This window comes from Procambarus clarkii, chromosome 27 (assembly GCF_040958095.1).
Source record: "Procambarus clarkii isolate CNS0578487 chromosome 27, FALCON_Pclarkii_2.0, whole genome shotgun sequence".
NCBI classification, from domain to species: Eukaryota; Metazoa; Arthropoda; class Malacostraca; order Decapoda; family Cambaridae; genus Procambarus; species Procambarus clarkii.
The window spans coordinates 44,180,063-44,205,122 of record NC_091176.1 but is presented as its reverse complement, the minus strand read 5'-3'; the positions used below and the strand labels follow the sequence as shown (position 1 = coordinate 44,205,122).

Genomic DNA, 25,060 nt, shown 5'->3' with positions numbered 1-25,060 from the left:
GCATCGATATGTTCTTGTCTTGTCCTTACTCTCATGGTGGGTAGAGTAAATAGTTCCGTGATTTGGGTGTTCATGGTAGGTCGCTCTATTCTTATGTGAATTGCCTCAAGAATTTGTAATCTTCTTGAATCTTGGGTTTTGTCTATTATGCAAGTATTCTTGTTCAACATTTCTCTTGTTAGAGTAATGTCATGGGCTTGTCTCATGTGATTCCTAGGGGCACCAGATTGAAGATGGCATGTCAAACGCCTCGTCAGCTTGGTCGACGTCATACCTATGTACTTACATTGAAGGTTACATCCTTCGTGGGGGCAAGTGTACATGTATACAACGCTTGACTGCTGTAGAGGGTTCTCCGTCGGCTTCGGGCTGTTTTTGATAAGGAGTTCGGAAGTCTTCTTGATTTTGTAGAATATTATCAGGTTTATGTTTTGGTTAGGAGTAGTGCTTTTTACTCCTTTACGGATTATTTCTTTCATTATTCTTTCCTCTTTTATATGTTCACTGTGCATGGTTGATTTGTAATATAATTTTATTGGGGGTGTTGTGGTTTCTGTTCTAGGTTCTGAATTATACCAACGGTCCAAGTGTCTTCTTATAGCAGCGTTTATTTCCGCGTTGCTATATCCGTTGTTCACCAATACCTGAGTTACTCTTTCAAACTCTCTACTCACGTTGCTCCATTCAGAGCAGTGGGTAAGCGCTCGACGAATATAAGCATTGAGAACACTAGCTTTGTATCTTTGGGGGCACTCACTTCTACCGTTCAGGCATAATCCTATGTTGGTGGGCTTGGTATATACGTTGGTGCTTAAAGAGGTTCCTGTTTTTGTTATTAGTATATCCAAGAATGGCAGACTGTTATTTTCACTATTTTCATGTGTAAATCGGAGTACTGACTCTCTCTCTAGGTGTCTTTTTAGGTCAATTAGTTCATCTGAGTCTTTTACTATTACGAATATGTCATCTACATAACGGCAGTATACAGTTGGTTTTTGTCTGCTACTGAAGACCCTATCTTCGATGGTTCCCATATAAAAATTAGCAAATAAAACTCCTAAGGGGGAGCCCATTGCTACTCCGTCTATTTGTAAATACATGTCTCCTTGTGGACTGATGAAAGGGGCTTCCTTTGTACATGCTTCGAGAAGACTTTTCAAGTGTGGCTCAGGTATGTCTAATTTGGGGGTGCTCTCGACTCTGTATACTCTGTCCAATATCATTCCTATGGTTGTGTCGACTGGGACGTTGGTAAAAAGGGATTCAACGTCCAGGGAAGCGATGATTCCATTGGGCTGGGTAGATTTGATCAATTCTAGGAAATCGGCTGATGATTGTAGACTAAACTTACTGGGAGTGTATGGAGTTAGGAGTTCATTGAGTTTCTTTGCCAGGTTATAAGTTGGGGTTGGTATTTGGCTGATTATAGGGCGTAGTGGGTTACCTGGTTTATGCGTCTTAACATTGCCGTAGGCATATCCTAAGCCATAGTCGCCTTGAAGTTTATTGAAATGCACACTACCTTTCTTTGCGTTGATTGCTGTAATTGTTTTGTTTACTTTCCGCTTAAGGTCTTCTACGGGGTTCCTCGTGATTCGTTGAAATTTGGAGTCGTCACTTAGGATGTTGCTAATTTTGTTCATGTATTCATGGGTAGGAATCAATACATATGCTGCTGTTTTGTCGGCTTTTCTTATTGTTACGTCTTTCAGATTTTTTAGTTGTTTCGCTGCTTCTTTGAGTCGTGGGGTTAAGATTGTAGATGAATATGTTCCTCGTTTTTTCCCTGCTTCTGCAAGTAGTTCAGCTTGAAGTGTGTCAGTGGTGATGACTTTTTTGTTGTCTTCTAGCTTATGGATATCGTCCAGAAGCATTTCGATTTCCAGGCGTTTTTGATGCATCTTTGGTTTAGATAAGAATTGACAATTTAGACCAAGATTAAAGAGGTCTCGTTGGTCCTGGGTAAGATCATAAGAAGTCAGGTTAAAGTAGCCATCTTTAGGACGAGGGATTTTTAGCTGTCCACCGTTTAGGGCTGTTAACTTACGGAGTGTCTTTGTTTCTACAAGAGTTTTATGTTGTTGTTTCAGGTTAAATAGTTCACTGTTGATGGTTTGCTTGAGTTGGATAGGGATGTCGTACTGGGTCCATTTGTTTAACAGATGCTCCGCCTGCTCTGTAAAGGTTTGGAGGGCTTCCTTCTTCTTGTTTAGTTGATGCCGAATGAGCTCTTGCCTATACCTATAGGTAAACTCTGTATTGCGGACTGCTGGGTCATGTGGGTTTATATTGGTGTATACTGGCAGCAGGTTTTCTTTCAAACATGTTTCATTGAATATGACCGCATATTCTGTATTTATTATTTTCTGGTTTAGGGCTTCTATCCCTCTAACTATTTTCTTAGCATCAGGGCTTAATTGAAATAGGAGTTCTCCAAAACTCATTTTCGTACTTTTAAGGTGAAGAAAAGAAGTGATTTACTATAGAGTGTATTACACTTATTTGTATAATTTGCACGACGTTTCGAACCTCCATGGTTCATTCTCAAGTGAACAGATCTTACAATACTAGTTGATTTTATACCCGCATTAGGTCAGGTGATAATACAATGAAGGTGAAAACATGGGGGGATACATAAGGGATAAACATAGGGGCTGCAGAAGGCTTATTGGCCCATACGAGGCATCTCCTATCTAAACACAAAGATTAATCCAGTGTAATTGGCCTGTTATGTTGGACATTGTCTTCTGTGTTGGCATCGATATGTTCTTGTCTTGTCCTTACTCTCATGGTGGGTAGAGTAAATAGTTCCGTGATTTGGGTGTTCATGGTAGGTCGCTCTATTCTTATGTGAATTGCCTCAAGAATTTGTAATCTTCTTGAATCTTGGGTTTTGTCTATTATGCAAGTATTCTTGTTCAACATTTCTCTTGTTAGAGTAATGTCATGGGCTTGTCTCATGTGATTCCTAGGGGCACCAGATTGAAGATGGCATGTCAAACGCCTCGTCAGCTTGGTCGACGTCATACCTATGTACTTACATTGAAGGTTACATCCTTCGTGGGGGCAAGTGTACATGTATACAACGCTTGACTGCTGTAGAGGGTTCTCCGTCGGCTTCGGGCTGTTTTTGATAAGGAGTTCGGAAGTCTTCTTGGTTTTGTAGAATATTATCAGGTTTATGTTTTGGTTAGGAGTAGTGCTTTTTACTCCTTTACGGATTATTTCTTTCATTATTCTTTCCTCTTTTATATGTTCACTGTGCATGGTTGATTTGTAATATAATTTTATTGGGGGTGTTGTGGTTTCTGTTCTAGGTTCTGAATTATACCAACGGTCCAAGTGTCTTCTTATAGCAGCGTTTATTTCCGCGTTGCTATATCCGTTGTTCACCAATACCTGAGTTACTCTTTCAAACTCTCTACTCACGTTGCTCCATTCAGAGCAGTGGGTAAGCGCTCGACGAATATAAGCATTGAGAACACTAGCTTTGTATCTTTGGGGGCACTCACTTCTACCGTTCAGGCATAATCCTATGTTGGTGGGCTTGGTATATACGTTGGTGCTTAAAGAGGTTCCTGTTTTTGTTATTAGTATATCCAAGAATGGCAGACTGTTATTTTCACTATTTTCATGTGTAAATCGGAGTACTGACTCTCTCTCTAGGTGTCTTTTTAGGTCAATTAGTTCATCTGAGTCTTTTACTATTACGAATATGTCATCTACATAACGGCAGTATACAGTTGGTTTTTGTCTGCTACTGAAGACCCTATCTTCGAATGGTTCCCATATAAAAATTAGCAAATAAAACTCCTAAGGGGGAGCCCATTGCTACTCCGTCTATTTGTAAATACATGTCTCCTTGTGGACTGATGAAAGGGGCTTCCTTTGTACATGCTTCGAGAAGACTTTTCAAGTGTGGCTCAGGTATGTCTAATTTGGGGGTGCTCTCGACTCTGTATACTCTGTCCAGTATCATTCCTATGGTTGTGTCGACTGGGACGTTGGTAAAAAGGGATTCAACGTCCAGGGAAGCGATGATTCCATTGGGCTGGGTAGATTTGATCAATTCTAGGAAATCGGCTGATGATTGTAGACTAAACTTACTTGGAGTGTATGGAGTTAGGAGTTCATTGAGTTTCTTTGCCAGGTTATAAGTTGGGGTTGGTATTTGGCTGATTATAGGGCGTAGTGGGTTACCTGGTTACTGAAAGACGTAACAATAAGAAAAGCCGACAAAACAGCAGCATATGTATTGATTCCTACCCATGAATACATGAACAAAATTAGCGACATCCTAAGTGACGACTCCAAATTTCAACGAATCACGAGGAACCCCGTAGAAGACCTTAAGCGGAAAGTAAACAAAACAATTACAGCAATCAACGCAAAGAAAGGTAGTGTGCATTTCAATAAACTTCAAGGCGACTATGGCTTAGGATATGCCTACGGCAATGTTAAGACGCATAAACCAGGTAACCCACTACGCCCTATAATCAGCCAAATACCAACCCCAACTTATAACCTGGCAAAGAAACTCAATGAACTCCTAACTCCATACACTCCAAGTAAGTTTAGTCTACAATCATCAGCCGATTTCCTAGAATTGATCAAATCTACCCAGCCCAATGGAATCATCGCTTCCCTGGACGTTGAATCCCTTTTTACCAACGTCCCAGTCGACACAACCATAGGAATGATACTGGACAGAGTATACAGAGACGAGAGCACCCCCAAATTAGACATACCTGAGCCACACTTGAAAAGTCTTCTCGAAGCATGTACAAAGGAAGCCCCTTTCATCAGTCCACAAGGAGACATGTATTTACAAATAGACGGAGTAGCAATGGGCTCCCCCTTAGGAGTTTTATTTGCTAATTTTTATATGGGAACCATCGAAGATAGGGTCTTCAGTAGCAGACAAAAACCAACTGTATACTGCCGTTATGTAGATGACATATTCGTAATAGTAAAAGACTCAGATGAACTAATTGACCTAAAAAGACACCTAGAGAGAGAGTCAGTACTCCGATTTACACATGAAAATAGTGAAAATAACAGTCTGCCATTCTTGGATATACTAATAACAAAAACAGGAACCTCTTTAAGCACCAACGTATATACCAAGCCCACCAACATAGGATTATGCCTGAACGGTAGAAGTGAGTGCCCCCAAAGATACAAAGCTAGTGTTCTCAATGCTTATATTCGTCGAGCGCTTACCCACTGCTCTGAATGGAGCAACGTGAGTAGAGAGTTTGAAAGAGTAACTCAGGTATTGGTGAACAACGGATATAGCAACGCGGAAATAAACGCTGCTATAAGAAGACACTTGGACCGTTGGTATAATTCAGAACCTAGAACAGAAACCACAACACCCCCAATAAAATTATATTACAAATCAACCATGCACAGTGAACATATAAAAGAGGAAAGAATAATGAAAGAAATAATCCGTAAAGGAGTAAAAAGCACTACTCCTAACCAAAACATAAACCTGATAATATTCTACAAAACCAAGAAGACTTCCAAACTCCTTATCAAAAACAGCCCGAAGCCGACGGAGAACCCTCTACAGCAGTCAAGCGTTGTATACATGTACACTTGCCCCCACGAAGGATGTAACCTTCAATGTAAGTACATAGGTATGACGTCGACCAAGCTGACGAGGCGTTTGACATGCCATCTTCAATCTGGTGCCCCTAGGAATCACATGAGACAAGCCCATGGCATTACTACTAACAAGAGAAATGTTGAACAAGAATACTTGCATAATAGACAAAACCCAAGATTCAAGAAGATTACAAATTCTTGAGGCAATTCACATAAGAATAGAGCGACCTACCATGAACACCCAAATCACGGAACTATTTACTCTACCCACCATGAGAGTAAGGACAAGACAAGAACATATCGATGCCAACACAGAAGACAATGTCCAACATAACAGGCCAATTACACTGGATTAATCTTTGTGTTTAGATAGGAGATGCCTCGTATGGGCCAATAAGCCTTCTGCAGCCCCTATGTTTATCCCTTATGTATCCCCCCATGTTTTCACCTTCATTGTATTATCACCTGACCTAATGCGGGTATAAAATCAACTAGTATTGTAAGATCTGTTCACTTGAGAATGAACCATGGAGGTTCGAAACGTCGTGCAAATTATACAAATAAGTGTAATACACTCTATAGTAAATCACTTCTTTTCTTCACCTTAAAAGTACGAAAATGAGTTTTGGAGAACTCCTATTTCAATTAAGCCCTGATGCTAAGAAAAAAAAAAAAAATATATATATATATATATATATATATATATATATATATATATATATATATATATATATATATATATATATATATATATGTCGTACCTAGTAGCCAGAACTCACTTCTCAGGCTACTATGCAAGGCCCGATTTGCCTAATAAGCCAAGTTTTACTGAATTAATATATTTTCTCTAATTTTTTTCTCATGAAATGATAAAGCTACCCATTTCATTATGTTTGAGGTCAATTTTTTTTATTGGAGTTAAAGTTAACGTAGATATATGACCGAACCTAACCAACCCTACCTAACCTAACCTAACCTATCTTTATAGGTTAGGTTAGGTAGCCGAAAACGTTAGGTTAGGTTAGGTTAGGTAGGTTAGGTAGTCGAAAAAATATTAATTCATGAAAACTAGGCTTATTAGGCAAATCAAGCCTTGCATAGTAGGCTGAGAAGTGAGTTCTGGCTACTAGGTACGACATATATATATATATTTAATATATATATATATATATATATATATATATATATATATATATATATATATATATATATATATATATATATATATATATATGTCGTTTTATATATGTCGTTATATATATATATATATATATATATATATATAAGCATATATATATATATATATATATATATATATATATATATATATATATATATATATATATATATATATATATATATATATATATATATATATATATATATATATATATATATATATATGTCGTACCTAGTAGCCAGAACGCACTTCTCCGCCTACTGTGCGAGGCCCGATTTGCCTAATAAGCCAAGTTTTCCTGAAATAATATATTTTCTCTAATTTTTTTCGTATGAAATGATAAAGCTACCCATTTCATTATGCACGAGGTCAATTTTTTTTATTGGAGTTAAAATTAACGTAGATATATGACCGAACCTAACCAACCCTACCTAACCTAACCTAACCTATCTTTATAGGTTAGGTTAGGTTAGGTAGCCGAAAAAGTTAGGTTAGGTTAGGTTAGGTAGGTTAGGTAGTCGAAAACACATTAATTCATGAAAACTTGGCTTATTAGGCAAATCGGGCCTCGCATTGTAGGCTGAGAAGTGCGTTCTGGCTACTAGGTACGACATATATATATATATATATATATATATATATATATATATATATATATATATTTATATGTCGTACCTAGTAGCCAGAACGCACTGCAAAGCCTACTATGCAATGCCCGATTTGCCTAATAAGCCAAGTTTTCATGAATTAATTGTTTTTCGACTACCTAACCTACCTAACCTAACCTAACCTAACTTTTTCAGCCACCGAACCTAACTTAACCTATAAAGATAGGTTAGGTTAGGTTAGGTAGGGTTGGTTAGGTTCGGTCTTATATCTACCTCAATTTTAACTCCAATAAAAAAAATTGACCTCATACATAATGAAATGGGTAGCTTTATCATTTCATAAGAAAAAAATTAGAGAAAATATATTAATTCAGGAAAACTTGGCTTATTAGGCAAATCGGGCCTTGCATAGTAGGCTGAGAAGTGCGTTCTGGCTACTAGGTACGACATGCGATGATTCCATTGGGCTGGGTAGATTTGATCAATTCTAGGAAATCGGCTGATGATTGTAGACTAAACTTACTGGGAGTGTATGGAGTTAGGAGTTCATTGAGTTTCTTTGCCAGGTTATAAGTTGGGGTTGGTATTTGGCTGATTATAGTTTTATTTTATTATAGCCAATAATCTAGATTATAGATTATTGGCTGATACTGCCGTTATGTAGATGACATATTCGTAATAGTAAAAGACTCAGATGAACTAATTGACCTAAAAAGACACCTAGAGAGAGAGTCAGTACTCCGATTTACACATGAAAATAGTGAAAATAACAGTCTGCCATTCTTGGATATACTAATAACAAAAACAGGAACCTCTTTAAGCACCAACGTATATACCAAGCCCACCAACATAGGATTATGCCTGAACGGTAGAAGTGAGTGCCCCCAAAGATACAAAGCTAGTGTTCTCAATGCTTATATTCGTCGAGCGCTTACCCACTGCTCTGAATGGAGCAACGTGAGTAGAGAGTTTGAAAGAGTAACTCAGGTATTGGTGAACAACGGATATAGCAACGCGGAAATAAACGCTGCTATAAGAAGACACTTGGACCGTTGGTATAATTCAGAACCTAGAACAGAAACCACAACACCCCCAATAAAATTATATTACAAATCAACCATGCACAGTGAACATATAAAAGAGGAAAGAATAATGAAAGAAATAATCCGTAAAGGAGTAAAAAGCACTACTCCTAACCAAAACATAAACCTGATAATATTCTACAAAACCAAGAAGACTTCCGAACTCCTTATCAAAAACAGCCCGAAGCCGACGGAGAACCCTCTACAGCAGTCAAGCGTTGTATACATGTACACTTGCCCCCACGAAGGATGTAACCTTCAATGTAAGTACATAGGTATGACGTCGACCAAGCTGACGAGGCGTTTGACATGCCATCTTCAATCTGGTGCCCCTAGGAATCACATGAGACAAGCCCATGACATTACTCTAACAAGAGAAATGTTGAACAAGAATACTTGCATAATAGACAAAACCCAAGATTCAAGAAGATTACAAATTCTTGAGGCAATTCACATAAGAATAGAGCGACCTACCATGAACACCCAAATCACGGAACTATTTACTCTACCTACCATGAGAGTAAGGACAAGACAAGAACATATCGATGCCAACACAGAAGACAATGTCCAACATAACAGGCCAATTACACTGGATTAATCTTTGTGTTTAGATAGGAGATGCCTCGTATGGGCCAATAAGCCTTCTGCAGCCCCTATGTTTATCCCTTATGTATCCCCCCATGTTTTCACCTTCATTGTATTATCACCTGACCTAATGCGGGTATAAAATCAACTAGTATTGTAAGATCTGTTCACTTGAGAATGAACCATGGAGGTTCGAAACGTCGTGCAAATTATACAAATAAGTGTAATACACTCTATAGTAAATCACTTCTTTTCTTCACCTTAAAAGTACGAAAATGAGTTTTGGAGAACTCCTATTTCAATTAAGCCCTGATGCTAAGAATATATATATATATATATATATATATATATATATATATATATATATATATATATATATATATATATATATATATATATATATATATATATATATATATATATATATATATATATATATATGTCGTACCTAGTAGCCAGAACTACACTTCTCAGCCTACTATGCAAGGCCCGATTTGCCTAATAAGCCAAGTTTTACTGAATTAATATATTTTATCTAATTATTTTCTCATGAAATGATAAAGCTACCCATTTCATTATGTTTGAGGTCAATTTTTTTTTATTGGAGTTAAAGTTAACGTAGATATATGACCGAACCTAACCAACCCTACCTAACCTCACCTAACCTATCTTTATAGGTTAGGTTAGGTTAGGTAGCCGAAAACGTTAGGTTAGGTTAGGTAGCCGAAAACGTTAGGTTAGGTTAGGTAGGTTAGGTAGTCGAAAAAACATTAATTCATGAAAACTAGGCTTATTAGGCAAATCAAGCCTTGCATAGTAGGCTGAGAAGTGAGTTCTGGCTACTAGGTACGACATATATATATATATTTAATATATATATATATATATATATATATATATATATATATATATATATATATATATATATATATATATATATATATATATATATATATATATATATATATATATACATATATATATATATATATATATATATGTCGTTATATATATATATATATATATATATATATATATATATATATATATATATATATATATATATATATATATATATATATATATATATATATATATATATATGTCGTACCTAATAGCCAGAACGCACTTCTCAGCCAACTATGCATGGCCCAATTTGCCTAATAAGCCAAGTTTTCATGAATTAATGTTTTTTCGACTACCTAACCTACCTAACCTAACCTAACCTAACTTTTTCTGCTACCTAACCTAATCTAACCGATAGAGATAGGTTAGGTTAGGTTAGGTAGGGTTGGTTAGGTTCGGTCATATATCTACGTTAATTTTAACTCCAATAAAAAAAAATGACCTCATACATAATGAAATGGGTAGCTTTATCATTTCATAAGAAAAAAATTAGAAAAAATATATTAATTCAGGAAAACTTGGCTTATTAGGCAAATCGGGCCTTGCATAGTAGGCCGAGAAGTGCGTTCTGGCTATTAGGTACGACATATATATATATATATATATATATATATATATATATATATATTTATATGTCGTACCTAGTAGCCAGAACGCACTTCAAAGCCTACTATGCAATGCCCGATTTGCCTAATAAGCCAAGTTTTCATGAATTAATTGTTTTTCGACTACCTAACCTACCTAACCTAACCTAACCTAACTTTTTCAGCCACCGAACCTAACTTAACCTATAAAGATAGGTTAGGTTAGGTTAGGTAGGGTTGGTTAGGCTCGGTCTTATATCTACCTCAATTTTAACTCCAATAAAAAAAAATTGACCTCATACATAATGAAATGGGTAGCTTTATCATTTCATAAGAAAAAAATTAGAGAAAATATATTTATTCAGGAAAACTTGGCTTATTAGGCAAATCGGGCCTTGCATAGTAGGCTGAGAAGTGCGTTCTGGCTACTAGGTACGACATATATATATATATATATATATATATATATATATATATATATATATATATATATATATATATATATATATATATATATGCGGAAAATCCACAGAGAAATATGAAATGAGGTGAACGTTTCGGCTATATATATGAAATTGGGAAGAGTTTACAATATCCTAAGAGGTTTTTGGATTTCTCGTTTGTACAAGCCAAGCGTACGTTTTATAATCACGTCCCTAAGGCGAAACCAAAAATTATTAACTCATTGGTGGTACCTTATGCGAGTGGACTTGAAAAATTGTCTCTGATTTTTAAGAAACTTAATATAAATTTGGTGTTCACTAATAGTACGATCAAATCCAATTTAATAAAAAACTCCCCTGATACAGCAGGTTGTGTGTATTCGATTCCCTGCAATGATTGTGATTCTGTGTACCTTGGACAAACAGGAAAGTCCTTACAATTGCGGTTGTCACAACATGCTTATAGTATTAGAACTGCCCAAACGTCTAATGCATTATATCTACATACGAGTTTATGCGATCACAATATTAACTGGAATGGGGCAAAAAGCATTACCAATTGTGGGGATTTCGTGGAACGGAATTTGATTGAGTCTGCTCTAATCAGTCAGTGTCCAAATCTTCTTAATGTTAGTACTGGAATGTACAAACTTGATCCATTTTTAAGTTATAATATTGCACAACAGTTTAAGAAACAACTCTGATAGAGAGGCTTACAATGTCTCATTATAATTGTATATTCAAATATTGTGTGTTCATGAGGCTTTTCTTTAATCTTTCATCCTTATTCTCTGACCGCTTAATCCTCTTTGACCATTCTAAGCTAAGCTATACCTGTTTTTGGTTAATTACACCTGACCAACCCTTGGGATGGGGTGGTCAGGTGTCGGCCTATATATCTTCCCCCCTTCTCCCTTCTCCTTAGTCAGTCTGGTGTTGACAAAGGCTTTAACAAAGCCGAAACGTTCACCTCATTTCATATTTCTCTGTGGATTTTCCGCATAAAATGATCAGTGTTTTGTGATCGTCAATTGCATATATATATATATATATGTCGTACCTAATAGCCAGAACGCACTTCTCAGCCTACTATTCAAGGCCCGATTTGCCTAATAAGCCAAGTTTTCATGAATTAATGTTTTTTCGTCTACCTAACCTACCTAACCTAACCTAACCTAGCTTTTTTTGGCTACCTAACCTAACCTTACCTATAAATATAGGTTAGGTTAGGTAGGGTTGGTTAGGTTCGGTCATATATCTACGTTAATTTTAACTCCAATAAAAAAAATTGACCTCATACATAGAGAAAAAGGTTGCTTTATCATTTCATAAGAAAAATATTATAGTAAATATATAATTTCAGGAAAACTTGGCTTATTAGGCAAATCGGGCCTTGAATAGTAGGCTGAGAAGTGAGTTCTGGCTACTAGGTACGACATATATATATATATATATATATATATATATATATATATATATATATATATATATATATATATATATATATATATTTATATATATTCCCTGTGTTCGCCACAGGGAACGGACGCTGGGAGGAGGGTCTGCCAGCTATGTGCCATTATCTTGTGACATCCTGACCCCACGGGGCCCAGACTCAACAGTGTGCAGTGTGAACATCCTGGGAAGGTGTGAGAGTGGCGGGAAGTGTCCAGGGTGAACTATCGCAACCCAAAACAATCAAACAAGTGGATTGGCAGTGTGGAATCGTTTGAACTGCAGTGAGGGCCAACAAGGGCGCCCTGAGGGGCTCCCTCGGTTATGGTGGCAGGTGTGGGGGGTGGGGGATGGGGTGTTGTTGTGCGGTCAGTCGAGGGGGGTGACCAGTGTGTAAGTGTTTATGAAAATATCCCTGAATAATAGATACCTCGGCTCCCGGGAAACAGATATCATGTTTTAAGTGCATCGAGTCCATAGTGAACCAGATTATATTGTGCAGTGATATATCACGAAATTATACAAACATGTTAGTGTCACCCCTCTGACCCCCCCCCCTCCCCATACCCGCTAGTGTGTACCGTCACCCAACCCAAGAGTCACCCTCTCCCCCTGCCCCACCCCAACCGCGACCGCTACCTCCCTGTGTCCACCCCCTCACGCTACTTCCGCCCGGCCCCCGCCCGGCGCCCGCCCAGCCCCCGCCCGGCGCCCGCCCAGCCCCCGCCCGGCGCCCGCCCAGCGCCCGCCCAACACCCACCCAGCGCCCGCCCAGCGCTCGCCCAGCGCCTGCCGACGTCGCAGGTCACGACTGACAGCCAGGCTTCTCTCAGCCAGAGGAGCCATCAAGCGACGACAGGTATGGCACATGCCAAGTGTGTGACAAGGTGTGGAGACTCAAGCGAAACGGAGATGTGCGCAAGCATGCTCACAACGGAACCGATTGTCCGGGTATGTGGCGCCCTCCCAAAGAGGGTATCAATCAAGGCCCCGCTCCAGCAGTCAGGGAAAACACCTCCAACAGCTTCATTTCGACTGAGAATCTACTAGAAGCCATCAAAGCAACATCGGTTGGAACCTTGCAGCACATCCCCAAAGCTGCCCGGCCCCCAGGCAGCAGCCAAACTATCCAGCCTCTTGAAAAAGATCAATGACTCCCCCGGAACCATCCAAGCATGGCGCAACCTTCTCATGTTTGGAAACATATGCCTAGCTGTCCCTGCAAGGAGAGACAAATCACTAGCTTCCTCAGTCATTATGGCTATAAATAGTTTTCCTAGAGAGGACAACCAGGCATCCCTCCCCACCCGTGCCAAAAACACCCACCGCAGGAAAGGTATCAACAGCAGAACCGAGGCATCCAAAATCAGAGCAACAGTCAGCAAGAAAATAGAAGAAGGCAACACAATAGGGGCGATCAGAGTCATCACCAGTGAAGACACAGTTGCCACCAGGGATGCCGATACAGCACAAGCCCTGAGGGAAAAACACCCACCCAGAGCTCCTCGTGACGACAGTGTCCCCCTAGTCGGTGTCACCAGAGCAGAACCCCTGTGTGTGCTCGAATCCATGGTGCATAAAGCAGCTTTATCCTTCCCACCAGGATCAGCAGGTGGGTTCACAGGACTAAGACCCAACCACATCAAACAAATGCTCAACCCTGCACTGGGAGACATTGCACAGAGCCTCCTGGTGGAACTAACTAGATTCGCCAACACATGTCTAGCTGGCAACATACCAGAGACCATACGGCCTCTCTTTTTTGGCGCTACCCTCTGTGCCCTGAGGAAAAAAGATGGAGGAATCAGACCGATAGCTGTGGGCAATTCACTCCGGCGTCTCGTCGCTAAGGCTGCTGCTAGAGCAGTTAGTCAGGCAGCAGCCGACATGCTGAAGCCAAAACAGCTTCTGTTTGGCATTCCCCAAGGGTGTGAGGCAGCGGCTCATGCAGCTAGAGCCTACATTGCCAACATTACGAATGAAAAAGCCCTGATAAAGCTGGACTTCAAAAATGCTTTCAATCTGGTTAGAAGGGATGCAGTACTCAGTGCAGTTCATCGCCTTTTGCCTTCCCTCTACCCGTTTGTAAACTCATGCTACAGCAAGAATCTAACTCTGCTTTTTGGGGAACATGAAATTGAATCACAAGAAGGTGTCCAACAGGGTGACCCCCTTGCTCCTTTTCTTTTCTGTCTAGTTATCAAGGAAGTCACCGATAACCTGTCCAGTGAGCTCAACATTTGGTTTTTGGACGATGGTACACTAGCTGGCTCCCCAGCCTCACTCTTGGACGACATAAGACTAATTCAGGAGCAAGGAGCAAGCCTAGGCCTCACCCTGAACCCTTCCAAGTGCGAAATAACCTCCACCAACCAGCACATAATAGAGCAAATAAAGGTTGTTTTGCCTGACATTCATACAACCAACCCTGAGGACAGCACACTCCTAGGTGCTCCTCTTGGAAGGAATGCCATCGACGGGGTCCTTGGTAAGACGATCACTGACCTGAAGAGGATGAACGAGAGGATTGAAGACATCGATGCTCATGATGCACTTTACCTCATCACTAGATGCTTGTCCCTCCCCAGGCTGACCTACTTTCTAAGATGTTTGCCATCTTTCAACAATATTAAATTAGAAGAGTACGACAGCTTGCTGAAATCAACACTAGAAAAAGCCCTCAACCTTTCCCTCGGCGACTTACAGTGGAAACAGGCCTCCCTTCCTGTCAGACTCGGGGGCCTTGGCGTGCGCACAGCAACACAAATTGCTGTACCAGCGTTCCTGTCCTCTTCAGTGGGGTCTGACAACTTGGTGAAGGAAATCCTAACTGAGCACCTAGTTCAACAGGCAGGGGTGCATGATCCCAGCTTCACAGACTGCACAACCAAATGGGTCTCTCTCGCAGGACCAGCACCCCAACCACCGCCTTCTGAAGCCCATAAGCAATCCAGCTGGGATCGCCCCATTGCCGACCAAGAAGCTGCGTGCGACTTTGCTAGAAGCTGCGACAACACCACATGACACTGCCCGACTTAGAGCTGTAGCAGCTCCGTATGCAAGTGATTTCCTATTAGCAACCCCAATGTCAGCAACCGGCACCCGTCTCACACCGCAGGCCCTCCGAATTGCCGTGGCTCTCCGCCTCGCTGCCCCAATCCACACCGAATACAGGTGTATTTGCGGCGAGGCAGAGGCCGACAGATACGGCATGGCCTTCTCTGCCAAAGGACAGGAGGATGGCATGCAAAACACGGCGAGGTCAATGACATCATTAAGAGAAGCCTTACCACAGCCGGTTGTCCAGCAGAGAGAGAGCCCCATTACCTAATGTCCTGCAACTCTGATGAGCCTGTCGGTCGCCAAGACGGAATCACGGTGAACCCCTGGAAGAATGGTAGACAGTTGGTGTGGGACTACATTTGCGTTTCAACTTTAGCCAATACCTATGTTGACTTCAGTGCTACACAAGCAGGAGGAGCTGCCAATCACCGGGAAGCAGCCAAGTCACGTAAATACAGAGACCTTAAGCACCACTACAATTTTGTCCCCATATATCACATAATGAAATGGGTAGCTTTATCATTTCATAAGAAAAAAATTATAGAAAATATAATAATTCAGGAAAACTTGGCTTATTAGGCAAATCGGGCCTTGCATAGCAGGCCGAGTACGACGTTCTGGCTACTAAGTACAACATATATATATATATATATATATATATATATATATGTCGTACCTAGTAGCCAGAACTCACTTTTCAGCCTACAATGCAAGGCCCGATTTGCCTAATAAGCCAAGTTTTCATGAATTAATATATTTTCTCTAATTTTTTTCTTATGAAATGATAAAGCAACCCATTTCATTATGTAAGAGGTCAATTTTTTTTTATTGGAGTTAAAATTAACGAAGATATATGACCGAACCTAACCAACCCTACCTAACCTAACCTAACCTATCTTTATAGGTTAGGTTAGGTTAGGTAGCCAAAAAAGTTAGGTTAGGTTAGGTTAGGTAGGTTAGGTAGTCGAAAAGCTATTAATTCATGAAAACTTGGCTTATTAGGCAAATCGGGCCTTGCATAGTAGGCTCAGAAGTGAGTTCTGGCTACTAGGTACGACATATATATATATATATATATATATATATATATATATATATATATATATATATATATATATATATATATGTCGTACCTAGTAGCCAGAACTCACTTCTGAGCCTACTATGCAAGGCCTGATTTGCTTAATAAGCCTAGTTTTCATGAATTAATGTTTTTTCGACAACCTAACCTACCTAACCTAATCTAACCTAACTTTTTCGGCTACCTAACCAAACCTAACCTATAAAGATAGGTTAGGTTAGGTTAGGTAGGGTTGGTTAGGTTCGGTCATATATCTACGTTAATTTTAACTCCAATAAAAAAAAATTGACCTCATACATAATGAAATGGGTAGCTTTATCATTTCATAAGAAAAAAATTAGAAAAAATATATTAATTCAGGAAAAATTGGCTTATTAGGCAAATCGGGCCTTGCATAGTAGGCCAAAAAGTGAGTTCTGGCTACTAGGTACGACATATATATATATATATATGTATATATATATATATATATAAATATATATATAAATATATATATATATATATATATATATATATATATATATATATATATATATATATGTCGTACCTAATAGCCAGAACGCACTTCTCGGCCTAGTATGCAAGGCCCGATTTGCCTAATAAGCCAAGTTTTCCTGAATTAATATATTTTCTCTATTTTTTTTCTTATGAAATGATAAAGCTACCCATTTCATTATGCATGAGGTCAATTTTTTTTATTGGAGTTAAAATTAACGTAGATATATGACCGAACCTAACCAACCCTACCTAACCTAACCTAACCTATCTTTATAGGTTAGGTTAGGTTAGGTAGCCGAAAAGGTTAGGTTAGGTTAGGTTAGGTAGGTTAGGTAGTCGAAAACCAATTAATTCATGAAAACTTGGCTTATTAGGCAAATCGGGCCTTGAATAGTAGGCTGAGAAGTGCGTTCTGGCTATTAGGTACGACATATATATATATATATATATATATATATATATATATATATATATATATGTCGTACCTAGTAGCCAGAACGCACTTCTCAGCTTACTATGCAAGGCCCGATTTGCCTAATAAGCCAAGTTTTCCTGAATTAATATATTTTCTCTATTTTTTTTCTTATGAAATGATAAAGCTACCCATTTCCTTATGTATGAGGTCAATTTTATTTTATTGGAGTTAAAATTAACGTAGATATATGACCGAACCTAACCAACCCTACCTAACCTAACCTAACCTATCTCTAAAGGTTAGGTTGGGTTAGGTAGCCGAAAAAGTTAGGTTAGGTTAGGTTAGGTAGGTTAGGTAGTCGAAAAATAATTAATTCATGAAAACTTGGCTTATTAGGCAAATCGGGTCTTGCATAGTAGGCTGAGAAGTGAGTTCTGGCTACTAGGTACGACATATATATATATATATATATATATATATATATATATATATATATATATATATATATATATATATACATATATATATATATATATATATATATATATATATATATATATATATATATATATATATATATATGTCGTACCTAGTAGCCAGAACGCACTTCTCTACCTACTATGCAAGGCCCGATTTACCTAATAAGCCAAGTGTTCATGAATTAATTGTTTTTCGACTACCTAACCTACCTAACCTAACCTAACCTAACTTTTTCGGCTACCTAACCCAACCTAACCTTTAGAGATAGGTTAGGTTAGGTTAGGTAGGGTTGGTTAGGTTCGATCATATATCTACGTTAATTTTAACTCTAATAAAAAAAAATTGACCTTATACATAATGAAATGGGTAGCTTTATTATTTGATAAGAAAAAAATTAGAGAAAATATATTAATTCAAGAAAACTTGGCTTATTAGGCAAATCGGGCCTTGCATAGTAGGCTGAGAAGTGCATTCTGGCTACTAGGTACGACATATATATATATATATATATATATATATATATATATATATATATATATATATATATATATATATATATATATATATATATATATATATATATATATATATATTGGTGTATACTGGCAGCAGGTTTTCTTTTAAACATGTCTCATTGAATATGACTGCATATTCTGTATTTACTATTTTCTGGTTTAGGGCTTCTATCCCTCTAACTATTTTCTTAGCATCAGGGCTTAGCTGAAATAGGAGTTCTCAAAAACTCATTTTCGTAATTTTAAGGTGAAGAAAAGAAGTGAATTACTATAGAATGTATTACTCTTATTTATACAATTTGCACAACGTTTCGAACCTCCATGGTTCATTCTCAAGTGAAAAGAAATTTCAAGTTTGGTTCTGCACTGGGTCAGGTAATAAGACAATATATGTGAAAACATGGGGAGATACATTAGAACATAAGAATAGAGGTAACTACAGAAGGCTTATTGGCCCATACGAGGCAGCTGCTATCTACATTCAAAGATTAATCAAGTGTAATTGGCCTGTTATGTTGAACAGTGTCTTCTGTGTTGGCATCGTTATGTTCTGGTCTTGTCCTTACTCTCATGGTGGGTAGAGTAAATAGTTCCGTGATTTGGGTGTTCATGGTAGGTTGTTCTATTCTTATGTGAATTGCTTCAAGAATTTATAATCTTCTTGCATCTTGGGTTTTGTCTATTATACAGGTATTTTTGTTCAACATTTCTCTTGTTAGGGTGATGTCATGGGCTTGTCTCATGTGATTCCTGGGGGCACTGGATTGAAGATGGCATGTCAAACGCCTCGTCAGCTTGGTCGACGTCATACCTCTGTACTTAGATTGAAGGTTACATCCTTCGTGGGGGCAAGTGTACATGTATACAACGCTTGACTGCTGTAGAGGGTTCTCCGTCGGCTTCGGGCTGTTTTTGATAAGGAGTTCGGAAGTCTTCTTGGTTTTGTAGAATATTATCAGATTTATGTTTTGGTTAGGAGTAGTGCTTTTTACTCCTTTACGGATTATTTCTTTCATTATTCTTTCCTCTTTTATGTGTTCACTGTGCATGGTTGATTTGTAATATAATTTTATTGTGGTTTGGGTTCTAGGTTCAGGATTATACCAACGGTCCAAGTGTCTTCTTATAGCAGCGTTTATTTCCGCGTTGCTATATCCGTTGTTCACCAATACCTTAGTTACTCTTTCAAACTCTCTGCTCACTTTGCTCCATTCAGAGCAGTGGGTAAGCGCTCGACGAATATAAGCATTGAGAACACTGGCTTTGTATCTTTGGGGGCACTCACTTCTACCGTTCAGGCATAATCCTATGTTGGTGGGCTTGGTATATACGTTGGTGCTTAAAGAGGTTCCTGTTTTTGTTATTAGTACATCCAAGAATGGCAGACTGTTATTTTCACTATTTTCATGTGTAAATCGGAATACTGACTCTCTCTCTAGATGGCTTTTTAGATCAATTAGTTCATCTGAGTATTTTACTATTACGAATATGTCATCTACATAACGGCAATATACAATTGGTTTTTGTCTGCTGCTGAAGACTCTGTCTTCGATGGTTCCCATATAAAAATTAGCAAATAAGACTCCTAAGAGGGAGCCCATTGCTACTCCGTCCATTTGTAAATACATGTCTCCTTGTGGACTGATGAAAGGGGCTTCCTTTATACATCCAAAAAGACACTTGGACCGTTGGTATAATCCGGAACCTAGAACAGAAATCACAATACCCCCAATATAATTATATTACAAATCAACCATGCACATTGAACATATAAAAGAGGAAAGAATAATGAAAGAAATAATCCGTAAAGGAGTAAAAAGCACTACTCCTAACCAAAACATAAACCTGATAATATTCTACAAAACCAAGAAGACTTCCGAACTCCTTATCAAAAACAGCCCGAAGCCGACGGAGAACCCTCTACAGCAGTCAAGCGTTGTATACATGTACACTTGCCCCCACGAAGGATGTAACCTTCAATCTAAGTACATAGGTATGACGTCGACCAAGCTGACGAGGCGTTTGACATGCCATCTTCAATCCGGTGCCCCCAGGAATCACATGAGACAAGCCCATGACATCACCCTAACAAGAGAAATGTTGAACAAAAATACCTGTATAATAGACAAAACCCAAGATGCAAGACGATTACAAATTCTTGAAGCAATTCACATAAGAATAGAACAACCTACCATGAACACCCAAATCACGGAACTATTTACTCTACCCACCATGAGAGTAAGGACAAGACCAGAACATAACGATGCCAACACAGAAGACACCGTTCAACATAACAGGCCAATTACACTTGATTAATCTTTGTATGTAGATAGCAGCTGCCTCCTATGGGCCAATAAGCCTTCTGCAGTTACCTCTATTCTTATGTTCTAATGTATCTCCCCATGTTTTCACCTTTATTGTCTTATCACCTGTCTTATTCTATTAAATTTATTATTTTATTGTCTTATTCTTCACCTTAAAATTACGAAAATGAGTTTTGGAGAACTCTTATTTCAGCTAAGCCCTGATGCTAAGAAAATAGTTAGAGGGATAGAAGCCCTAAACCAGAAAATAGTAAATACAGAATATGCGGTCATATTCAATTTTATATATATATATATATATATATATATATATATATATATATATATATATATATATATATAAACGTTTAGACACACAACACCCACCAGGGGACTTGAACCCTGGCCACCAAGATGGCAGGTACGCACTTATACCCACTGCACCATACTCAGAGCCCCAAAGAGGTGGGAATTCTGGGGTATTTAACTCCCAGACAACTCATCCTCTCCAGGCAATGGTATAGTGAGAGGCAATTGACGTTTTCCATCAAGCCCTGTTATATGGGAGAACACGTGGTCCTTGCTTAATGCACACACTTGCCTAAACACGCAAGTTAGAAGTGTTTCTATAGTTCTAACATGCGTGTTTAGGCAAGTGTGTGCATTAAGCAAGGACCACGTGTTCTCCCATATAACAGGGCTTGATGGAAAACGTCAATTGCCTCTCACTATACCATTGATATATATATATATCTCCTAGTGTGATGCAAACATCACACTAGGAGATATATATATATATATCAATGGTATAGTGAGAGATGCATTAAAAACAACACAAAAGTGTTGTTTTTAATGCATTTGTGAGCTACAACTGGACGAGCCTGAGGTTCTTCATTTAATCCCGATGTTTCTGTTTATGATATCAATTTATTCAGCATCGTCAATGAACAGTGTTAAGGAAAGTTGGTATATTTCCGTAATATTTGATCTCTCTGTTGGGAACCTGTGAGCATTTACAGTGTCCAGGAAGGTCTCATAACGTTGAGGTTGAGGAATCTAGCAGTGGGGAAAACGGACTCATGGAGAGCTTGGAGAGCTGTCCATCAGGTAACTTGTTCTGCCGAGAAACACCTATTGGACTGTAATATGTCCATCAGGTGGTATCCAGCAGTGATCTAGTGAACTTGAAAAGTGCTCGAAAGACAGTTTTCGTTGAGGGGGGAGAGTGCCATGTGCGTCCCGAGCTATTTGTCTGCATAGATATGTCTGGTTGAGAGACCCACCAACGCAGCCAACCCTGTAAATCCTGGGACGTAACGTGACAAACACACACAGAAAAACATATATACATAATACACAAACACACTCAGTTATAAACCTATTCATTGAGCATAAATAGTAGAAGAAACATTTTGCAGGAAAACAAGACAAAACTTGAAGAAATAAGTATTTTTTATATAAATTTGATAACAAAGAGATATACAAGCATAAATATAATAATTATCTAAAGTTATACAATACAAATTGTAGGAGAATTAAAATTTTAAAGGCCATTAAACGAGTAACAATGAACTATCACTGCCAATAAGCAGGTTTTCATAAACCTGAATGGCACGTACTGACCATTGTAGTTGTAGGAGACGCAGAGTGGATGCTGGCCACAGGCGATTGCGCACACAGCCTGCGACATCCATCTGTTGCTTTTGCTCAAAATAACAAGACTAGCATTGAGGTAGCGCACGTCCGAAACACCCGGGGGCAAAACTTTGGAAATACAGTCAACAGATATATTAATAACAATAATAAAGAGGTTAATAGAAAAAAAAGGTCTTGGATGATGATCATTCTCAGGTGAAATATGTGGATAGATCTTTTGTTCATAGGATGTACATAAGAGAAAGGGAAAATGTTTTCCTGGGGCTGGTATAAGTGACATAGACAGAAAAGTGTAATTTTGTTCTGAAATGGGAACAATTATATTGAGTGAGCAAATCCGTAGGAGCCGTGATGAGGATTCGAACCTATGCGCTGGGGTGTTCCTAGGCACACACCAGCTCCTACGGATTTCCTCATCCATACATAACGATAGTGTGATTATTCTCTGAGTAATTATATTGGATGTCTTGGGTGGAGGGAATGATGTTGGTAAGAGGTCGGAGAAAGGAACTGAAAAATAGATTCAATTTATCACTGAAAAGTATTAGAAAACAAGAGAACAAACCAATCATGAGTGGAGTTTTTCCCAGGCTTGGTGTTAACAACTGAATGATGTAGATTTTCGTAAACCGATTTGAAAAAGAGACTTCGAGATCATGTTTGTCAGTGGCCTGAGACCAAGACAAGAGAGGGAACTATCAGGAGAGAGCATCAAGCCATTACGACTAAATAACACTTAGAAGGAATCTGGATAATATTTGGGATGGGACGGGAAGAAGGAATGGTGCCCAACCATTTGGGCGGTCAGGTGATCGATTGAACGCCGACTTGCATGAAACGAGACCGTCGCTCTACCGTCCAGTCCAAGAGGGTTAGACACATATATTAAGGAAAATATCACCGTATTTGCATGGAAGCGAATAATAAAGTAGTACCAAATATTGACTCACTTGACCTCTGCCAGGTGATGTGTACTCCAGATATGACCTGGGTCAGTAGGAGCATCACGGGAATAGCCAGGAAGACCATCGCTGTAGACACTCGCGGGAGACTGGTGGAGTTTACCAGGGTGAAAAGATGAGTGAAGGTATGACGAGTGTGAGTAATGGAAAACTACCAGAGTGTGAGTAGCTTGGAAAGTTGAGAAACTCAAGAGAGTATGTGGAGTGGTCCTGGCTGAGGAGCGTGGTGTAGCGACCGCGCCAATGTTCCTCACTCACTGGCCAAAGGGAAGACCCGATGAACACCTTTCACAGAAAGTTAATCGATGGCACTGTTGCCTGGATATGTAATATGTAAACATCGGCGAAGCCGGGCTGATTACAGTGATTAGGTCATAATTAGAGATCAGTTCATTACATTGCATAAAGTCTGCATACATTTGGGCAAGTTGTTTTATTATTGATTACAGAAAAAATAATTCTAACCCTGTTGGCCGTAAATGTTTCCTTTTATGATTGACCAGTTCTGGAGACTAGTTGAGACCGACAGTGACCCACAGCTGACGTCTCCATGAATGAATATACAGTAAGTAAGCCAGTACGGGTACATAGCCTACCCTTCGATACAGTACCTACCATTAAGTCCCAGGTCTGCCCACTTGTAAATTCAGATGGAATCATCAAGTTGAGCAACAAGTTCTTTAATTTATTACATGTTTTGCCAGCTCGGCTGTGTTCTGTGATTGAAGATTGAAGAGCCTTCAACAGGCTCATCAGTAGGTGGATAAAGGAGTACACGAGGGTTACTCACCGCAAATGAGTACAAATTGTTGAGCGCTGGTCCACAAGGGTTACACCCAACCCGTCCTCGACTCAAGTCCATTACATTCAGCGGTCGACCCCACAGACGCATTCATAAACTTTAACATGCTGTTCATTCAAAACGGGAATTTTCTCAAGTATAAATTAATATTATAACATATTAGCATATTGTGTATAAATAGGCATAGGATAGGTTAGGTTAGGTGTTTAGGTTCTGTTGGCGATTATTTGTATTTGTAGTACGTGGGTGAAGCACTTACAGCGTTGTGGTTCGAACAAAATTCGTCAGTGAAGCACTTGTTCCGGATATGTTCGAACGTCAGCAGTTGTGAGTCGTGTGTAAACTGCTTTTCATTCATAAACAGGGGGTTTGGCGGGTGCATGGAATCACTTTTGGATCTTTGTTTGGAGGACGGGCTGCACACTGCATATGAATATAAGTTAGTAGTAGGGTTGATGAGTTAGTGAGCAATTTTGGATTTCGAGCCCATTGTTCGCTAACCCGTCAGGGTTTCCAGGGAAAATTTTTTCAGTCTTATTGGTCGCTAAGCTGCCAGGGGTCCAGGGGGGAAAAATAAATTTTTATTCCTCGCTCTGTCACACCTGTTTAAGATAGAGTTTGTTAAGGCATGTTTGTAAAGAAAAGGTGAACTAGTTACATACAAAGTCATATTTTGAGACAGACTTATTATTATCAGAGATGAGAAACATAGAAAAATGGTGATATCATGCTGGTCTTAGTACCACTGTATTAAGTTAGTAGAAAGTTGTTTACTCATTTTTACATGATGCATTCGTTTATTAGTACAAACAAAATTCTACATGAATAG

At 38.8% G+C, this 25,060-nt stretch overlaps 1 protein-coding gene across 1 annotated transcript in view; it reads right to left on the bottom strand.

Moving 5' to 3' along the window:
• The window catches only part of LOC138369145 (uncharacterized), an 80,865-nt gene extending 57,227 nt beyond the window's left edge, over window positions 1–23,638 (bottom strand). Inside the window, exons 1-2 of the mRNA XM_069332080.1 lie at window positions 23,418–23,638; window positions 22,435–22,575 (exon numbers count right to left, since the gene is read on the bottom strand). Of these exons, the coding sequence (XP_069188181.1) occupies window positions 22,435–22,575; window positions 23,418–23,496 (220 nt within the window). The 5' untranslated portion in view covers window positions 23,497–23,638. The remainder of the gene's footprint in view (window positions 1–22,434; window positions 22,576–23,417) is intronic.
• Between the last annotated feature and the right edge of the window lie 1,422 nt (window positions 23,639–25,060).